Genomic DNA, 8488 nt, shown 5'->3' with positions numbered 1-8488 from the left:
TATGGTGAATATGTGTGACATATAGGACTCCTATTTCTTTGTACCTGAAGAAGATGCTACATAATTTGTTTTTCTTCTGCTTGTCTCAGAAGGGGAGAAAATTCTTCCTTGCACAAAATACATTTTGTTCATTTGACATGTTAGGATATGATTTTATTGTATTGATTTTTAAATACCATTACAAGTCACTAAACAAGACTCAGGCAGAAAAGCTGAGAGGCAGTGATTATGAAGCAATAAATGTGAGCTCTGGCATTGACTCTAATTTTTTAAATGTATATTTGAATTAATCATATAATCTTTTGGTTTTCTCACTTAACAAATATTGGAGTTGAAGTACAGGATCTTCTGGTTTCTTCTGAGACTAAAATTCTCATCCTGTGTTTCACTGAGGTCAATAGCAATAGTAATTACTATTAGTAACTTTCTTCAGTGTAATAGTAATTTTTTTTCTATTACTCATTTCTGGGCTTTTTACCTGAGATTTTGATTACTAAGGAAACAAATGTTTTAAGAAAATTAAAGAAGTTACTAACATTAGAAAAGTGGTGATTTCACTGAACAAGCTGTGGCTGTGTAATACATTTTTGTGTATACAGAATAGTCTCTTTGGAAGCAGCTTGTGTGCCTATATTCGCTGTGGTTATATTTGATTTTGATTTCTACGATAAATTTCTGTTTCTTACTAACAGGTTATGGGTGAGTAAATGAGGACTGGCCAATCACTTTAGTTTACAAAGCATATTGCTAGGGTCAAAACACAGACTTGGTCACGGTCTAAATGCTTTTAACTTAGTTTCAAGCCTGAGCAAGTTGTGTCCTCTGGGGTAAAGGTTGGCTAGAAAGGAAATCATGTTTTTTGATTTTGTATGATGAATCTTCACAACCAAAGGCTAATAGAAATTATGTGTAATTCTGGGGTCAGTTGGGGGGAAATAGGGGAGGGACGGAGGGGGGTGGGGAGCTGGGGAGGGATAGCAGGGGGAGAAATGCCAGATGTAGGTGATGGGGAGGAAGGCAGCAAATCACACTGCCACGTGTGTTCCTATGCAACAATTTTGCATGTTCTTCACATGTACCCCAAAACCTAAAATACAATAAAATAAATAAATGGGGAAAAAAAAAGAAATTATGTGTAATTGCCTTTCATTTGTTCTTAACAGAGGTCATGAATTTCAAACTTACTGGATTTAAGCATTCAGTGATTCACCTTTAAATCATTTCTCTTTTTTGTGTCCTTTTTTTTTTTTTTACAGGATGTTTTCACTCCAGAATGCAAATTTAAGGAATCTGTGTTTGAAAACTACTATGTGATCTATTCTTCCACACTATACCGCCAGCAAGAATCAGGCCGAGCATGGTTTCTGGGACTCAATAAAGAAGGTCAAATTATGAAGGGAAACAGAGTGAAGAAAACCAAGCCCTCATCACATTTTGTACCGAAACCTATTGAAGGTATGAAACCAACTTACTGTCTTTGTTGAACTCTTATCTGCTTGTTGATATCAATTCTGCTCCTTGCCCTTTTGCTCCAGAGGGTTTGCCTGGGATGCAACGGATCAGAAGAAAGATTCAAAACAAATATTCAGAAAACACAATAGTATCTCTTTCCTTTTCTTTTTTTTTTTCTCTTTTCTTTTCTTTGAGATGGAGCCTTGCCCTGTCACCCAGGCTGGAATGCAATGGTGCGATCTCAGCTCACTGCAACTTCCACCTCCCAGGTTCAAGCGATTCTCCTGCCTCAGCCTCCTGAGTAGCTGGAAATCTCTTCCTATTAAAAAAAAAGAATAAAAATAGGAAAATTCTATTACAGATACTTGGTACTTAAAAAAATGCCTGACTTTTAGAAGGTGGAAAAATTTTGAAAGTAGAAAAGGAGTTGTAGTTTCTATCTAGTATGTAATTTTCTCCTTTTTTAAACCTAATAATTTAATTTATCAAGATATACCCTTGAAAAACCAGTAATACTTTTATATTTATGGTATTACATTGTATCCTTCTCAGGTTATCCTATAACCTTTTCTCTCATCATCATTTAATACTCTGTTCATTTATTTCAAATTGACCATTAGACTATAATTTATATATATATATTTTATAGTCTAATGGTCATTCTTTATAGTATAGTCTAATGGTCATTCTTTTCTATATTATATATATATATTTTTTTCCCCTGAGGAAACCAATTTTTGGCATCTAGGCTATGTTTTCTCAGAAGTTCCTTAACTAGGATGACAGTATATCATTTGGGCAACCACATTTCTTGAATTCAGCCAAGCTTTCTACTACAGGCTAAGTAAGTTTATTTCTCCTCTGAAGGTCACATTATAATCACTTTAAACATTGGCTCAGCATCTTTGTCTGAGTAAATGAGAAAATTGAGGCAGTGCATTGCAATTCTGTGACTTAGTCAAGCTTACTGTCCACTGAATATCCCACATGGCATGATCAGTCAACCAGTGTACACAGTGTGTGCTGTGTAGTACATAGCACTGTGACTGCAAACATTTAAGTCAACACTGTGTTCCTATGTTCCAAGCACTGGATAAAATGTGGTATTCAAAGTGCCTAGCCCCTCTCAGGTCTCTCTTTACATGCTGTGCCTTTAGCACATGAAATGAACTTTTCTTTCCTGCAGTATATTTTCATTCTTATTGGCCTCATGTTGTTCATCATCCCCGCTCTTTCAGATTTCATCCACTTACCTCATCTGCCTGGAAAAAATGCCTATTAGTCTTTGTAAAAAAATAATTCAAGAGTCAATACTTCTATGATGCCCTTCCCGACTTTCTTCAAATAGAGTTAAACATTCCATCACCTTGTCATTATATACATTTCTCTCCCATAGAAATTATGGCATTAAATTTGCCTGTTGCCTCTCTGTCTGCTCTTACTCATGGTTAGCTCACTTTTTTTTTCTTGTTTTTTTTTTTTTTGTTTTTAAGATGGAGTTTTGATCTTGTTGCTCAGGCTATAGTGCAATGGCGTAATCTCGGCTCACTGCAACCTTCGCCTCCCAGTTTCAAACGATTCTCTTGCCTCACCCTACCGAGTAGCTGAGATTACAGGCATGCGCCACCATGCCCGGCTAATTTTGTATTTTTAGTAGAGATTGGGTTTCTCCATGTTGGTAGGGCTGGTCTTGAACTCTCAACCTCAGGTGATCTGTCCACCTCAGCCTCCCAAAGTGCTGAGATTACAGGCATGAGCCACCATGCCCAACCACCATGCACGGCTCACTCTTTGAATAAACAGAACATGTTTTATTTTTCTTCATATCTCCCTGTGTTTTCTATAATAACTGGCATATCATAGACAGATATTTGACAATCAGTTGTCCAGTAAGTGAACATGTGAATGAATTAATGAATAGAAAAGTATGAAGACAAGGAAGAATATATATGCTAGAGAACTTTATGATATTTTTAGAGGTTTACTCAGAGCAATAGTAAAATGTAAAAAGTGTTGCATTACATACTGCAGGATTTATACTGAGACTTAAAGACAAAAAGCTATTATTCCGCAAAATGTAAGATATCATTGAGAAGCTAAAATTTAAACTCACCTTCAGGGCTAGGCCAGGTTCCTGCAATTTGACATGAGAGGTGGGAATTAGGCAGACAAAAACATTCCAGGTGCAGTATGAATGAAGGAAGGAAAGGTTAAGCAAAGGGTAACTGAGAAGTAAATAGTATTTTCACAGGGAAATATATGGATTCTCAAAAATGAAATGTTTGATGAATTATGCTCTTGGTTATTGCATCATTTTAATTTGTGCATTTACATTGATTTTCTTTCTGTTATAAACGTAGTGCAAGGTCATTAACAATTTTTGGAAAATTTAGGAAAGTATAAGGAAAATAAATCCATGTGTTTTGTTTATCCCCTTTATGGATAATGCCCTTTATATTGAATTCCACTCTCCTGACCCCACTTAAAAATACACGTATAACTTATCCTCCTAATTTGAGCTGCTATCTGTACTTTGGTTAGCCAAGTTTCCTCTTGGGTCTGGATGATCGTGTACATGTACAACTGGACATTCCTATCTGTATGGGTTAGAATTAAGGTTGTCTTCACACAACACTAACCCATGTGAGCTTAATCACATAAAGTTTTATTCTCTCACAAAACAAATCTAGAGACCAGTTATCCAAGCTGCTACTGTACTTTCCCAATTGGTAGGGGCCTTGGCTGTACCCAGCATTTAGTACCTTTCTCCCCAGTGTGTTGCCGTGGGTCATTTACAGCTGTGCATTGCACCATGAACACAACCACACACACTAGCCCTGAATCTGCCCTTCTGCCCATGATCCAACCAGTATCTTATTCCAGCCAAATGGCAGAGGAGAGATGAAGAATACAGAAGGAAGACCCAGGGCCAGTTTTCTTTTCAAGTTGTCCCTGGTAACTGCCATATGATACTTATCCCACTGCCACAACCTAGTCAGGTGGTCACACTTAGGTGTAGAGAAGCTAAGAATGTCATTTTTTTTTTTTGATAGCCATATACCAAATAAATGTTCTGTGACTGGGGATAATGCGTGAATGGGTATTGAGACTAAAAACTCTGCTTCAGACTTACAGCCTCCTAACTTTAGAATATCTCTGATTTCCTGATTTTCTGATTGACATCTTTTGGTAGATTATCTTGGTTTTACTTTATGTTATTGAGTAATCCTTTAGAATTATTTTCTTTTTGTCCTGGGGAAAAAAATCCATTCTAAATCAGACTCACTAATACCTCAATTCACTTTCAAGGATTTTTGTCTCTCTAGGTGTGAAGTGTATAGAATATGATAATAACCACTTCCAAAAATGAAAACAAAAACTTAATTGGTTTTAGATCAAATACCTTTTCATTCCCTATAAATGTCTTCACCTTTTGCCTTAGAGAACTAACTTTATTGAACAGTCTTAGGTAACACTTTTATAAATGCTTACTCTGTGCAGGTGCTATTCTAAGCATGTCTCAATTTCTGTCTCATACTTTTCATTTCGTTTGTATGAAGTAGGTTCCAGTATTATCCCCATTTACAAACGTGAAAAATGAAACACAGAGCTATCGAGTAATTTGTCCTAAATCATGCAGCTCTCAATTGGCAAAGCCAGAATTGAAACCAAAGCACTTTGACTTGAAGCAGTTCTTAAACCCCATTTAAAACTGGTAAGATAGCCTACGGTCTGAGATCGAAAAAGACGTAGATGTAACTTTAACATAGTGGACCCTAGTAAATGATCTTGAATAAATGTCTCCTAATTGCTTTTCTTTTTAAAGATCTGCAATATATCCCTAACCCTTAGAAATAAAAGTTCTTGCAAATTAATGGAGATCATCACGCTCTTATAACTTACACGAAACACATGGAATTGGATGGTTCTTTTCTGCCTCCTATGTGCTTTTATGTCATTATAATACAGAAAATGTGAACAATTCCCTGAAGATTCTCCATGTAGTTATACAGTATATCATTAAATGATTTTGACAGGTCACCATTATTATCAAAGATATGTACACTTGAGGTTGTATTAGGCATTATTCTACTGGGCATTAAAACCTTTTCCTACCTAAATTATTTTTGCTGTCACCGTTACTGCTATTAATTGTCTTACTATTTCTGTATGCAGTTTATTAATTTACAATTTGCTAGTCAGGTTGCATATGTTATCTCAAGCTTCACAATTGTTCTATATTTTTATCCTCATTTTACAGATGAGGAAACTTACATTTACAGTAATTGAGTAACCAGTCCAAGACCACAGGGCTAGATAAATACGGAACGGGGATTGCAATCCAGAAACCCTAATATCAATGCCTATGCACGTAACCCCCGCACTGCATTGCCCTTCAATCTGAAGTAAGCCTGTGAATATGCAAATACTCAGAAAATTCAGTGATAGCAAAGCAGAAATATTATACTATGAAGCAATTTGAATAGTAAATGAGTTATCAACCTTGCAAAATTGAGACAGGTATAGATGATATGATGAGAAATACTCATATTGGTAAGCAATCAGATAAAACAGTTAATGGAATGGCATATTCAAGCTAGGCAAGAAAGAATTAAAAGTACACCACTTCTATTCTGGTGAATTCTAACAGGTTTTATTTCCAACTCAGTAAAAAAATTGGACCAGATGATTCCTAAAGTTCTTTGGCAATGACATTGTATGTCAGTCTTTATAAGCCAATTACTGTAAAACCACGTTCCTTCATAGAACCTAGCATAGAATTTACATATAAAAATGGTCTAAACATATTTTCTTTATTTAATTATTGAATAAATAAATTACAGCTTTATGAGCTATTTCCATCATTTGTGATTTTTTTCAGATGAGGGGATAGAATGAAAGCCATCCTAGCCATAAGTCTTATCTTTAAATAGATTTTAGGCCAGACACGGTGGCTCACACCTGTAATCCCAGCAATTTGGGAAGTTGAGGTGGGTGAATCACTTGAGGCCAGGAGTTCAAGACCAGCCTGCCCATCATGGCAAAACCCTGTCACTACTAAAAAATACAAAAGTTAGCCAGCTCTGGTGGTACACACCTGTAATTCCAGCTACTTGGGAGGCTGAGACACAAGAATCACTTGAACCTGGGAGACAGAGTTTGCCAGGAACTGAGATAGCACCACTGCGCTACAGCCTGGACAATAGAGAAAGACTCTATCTCAAAAATAAATGAATAAATAAATTAAGTTTTTTATAATATTCTTCCACAGGGCAGGTATGAAGCATATAACTAGATGATACTTTTAGGAAACGATTAGAAAATGATAGCTCCATAGGAGATTAGCTATCTTGCTGCTAATGGGTTAACCAAAAAAAGTTGTTGACTATTTTATTTATAATGTTTAAAGGAATTTTTGTAACCCGGTAAGCCCAATGCTCATACTGTTAACATCCCAACAGAGTCCAGCACTGCATGATAAATGAGCCCTTCCTTTGTGAAGGGAATTGACCTATTATGGAGGAAAAGTCAAAGTAGGTTTTTTGTTTTGTTTTGTTTTTTGTTTTTGCTCTGTGTGTGTGTGTGTGTGTGTGTGTGTGTGTGTGTGTGTGTGTGTGTGTGGTTTTTTTGTTTGTTTGTTTTTTACTGCTTATTTGTTTTACAAATATGTCTGCCTTTTTCCCAGTCCTACTGGTGTTTTCTTTTGAACGTCAGGATTCCCAAAATTAAGCTCTGCCACTTTGAGAATGGTTAAATCCTACACTGATAACATGATAATAATTATCCACCAGCTCGCTGTTTCCTTCACTCTTTCACTTCTCATCCTGTGCTTAGAAACAGGAATGTTAATGAGGGCTTTCAGGGGCACCTATTATAGATGAGGTTCCCCTGACACTTACAGACGGACTTCATATTTAAGCACATTACTATGTGCATTGCACATCAACCTCTACTTAATGGGTCCCCTCCCCTGGAATGTTAGACCACAGCACAGGCTTCCTGATTCTCAATCCTGCCCTTTCAGAGTATTGTTCACAGCACAGATAAGTAACTCCCCCAGATTTAAAGTGTGTTAGTGGTGACCTCCCCCTTTAGCATTAGATACAACAGCCCAGTACTGTTTTACAAAGAACAAAATACAATCTCCTCTTCTCCTCCTTCCTCCTTCAGGAAGCACATTACTCAGCTCCTGCAGGTGGCTGAGTATTCAGGATCTGGTTCTTTCCTTCTGGGAAAAAAAAAAAAATCCGTGTACTTTGCAAAGATTTAAGCTTCAAGAGCTGAGTCCTGGAGAAATAAATATATTTGCAAAGTAAGATCACTAAGTATCAATTGAGAGCCATCTGTACAGCAGTATTAGACTTGGAATAAAGGAATATTGATTATTTCTACCAATTTATTTTTTCGTGGGGAGACAGCACTAACACACACCCACACACATGCACGCACACACACTCACACACACCTGGGCGTATACATGTTATCCATTTTCTTTTTTAGAACTGTTGCTTTAAGTTTATAGAGTCTGATTTAAGACTCAGCAGAATGTAAACTGCTGTTTCTCAAACATCAGTGTTGAACCATCTGAAATATTCTTTGAAGCTGAAAGATTCTCAGACCAAACCTCCAAAGTGATCTGATGTTTTAAACCTGGGTATGACGTAGGACACTACAGTTTTAAAAACCTGTCCAGTGATTTCTGAGGGCATTGAGTTTGAGATGCAGTGTTCTGAATTTGGTGTTTCTAAGCTCCTTTTGGTCAAATCTGGCCGTGGATCATTTAAATTTATTCATATTATTGTGATCAAGGTATTGAACTAAATCTAATAAAATATAAATTATCTCTGACATCATGAAATTAAGTATATTAAATGTTACATTTTTACATTCCCTACTATTAAGACAAGTATGTTTTAGTGGAGAATTAAATTACTATATGAAGTTAGTAGAGGTAATACCAATTATTTTATTAAATTGGCCTTTTTTTTTTTTTTTTTTTTTTTTTTTTTTTTTTTTTTTTTTTTTTTTTTTTTTT

At 36.1% G+C, this 8488-nt stretch overlaps 1 protein-coding gene across 3 annotated transcripts in view; it reads left to right on the top strand.

Annotated features, from left to right (window-relative positions):
• The window catches only part of FGF12 (fibroblast growth factor 12), a 577089-nt gene that overhangs the window by 556305 nt on the left and 12296 nt on the right, over nucleotides 1-8488 (top strand). For all 3 annotated transcript variants that reach the window (XM_017526634.2, XM_017526632.2, XM_017526631.2), the window contains one exon: nucleotides 1257-1455. In XM_017526634.2, the coding sequence (XP_017382123.1) occupies nucleotides 1257-1455 (199 nt within the window). The remainder of the gene's footprint in view (nucleotides 1-1256; nucleotides 1456-8488) is intronic.

This window comes from Cebus imitator, unplaced genomic scaffold (assembly GCF_001604975.1).
Source record: "Cebus imitator isolate Cc_AM_T3 unplaced genomic scaffold, Cebus_imitator-1.0 Scaffold43, whole genome shotgun sequence".
Taxonomy (NCBI): domain Eukaryota; kingdom Metazoa; phylum Chordata; class Mammalia; order Primates; family Cebidae; genus Cebus; species Cebus imitator.
The sequence above is the reverse complement of the archived record's forward strand: the minus strand, read 5'-3'. Positions and strand labels throughout refer to the sequence as shown.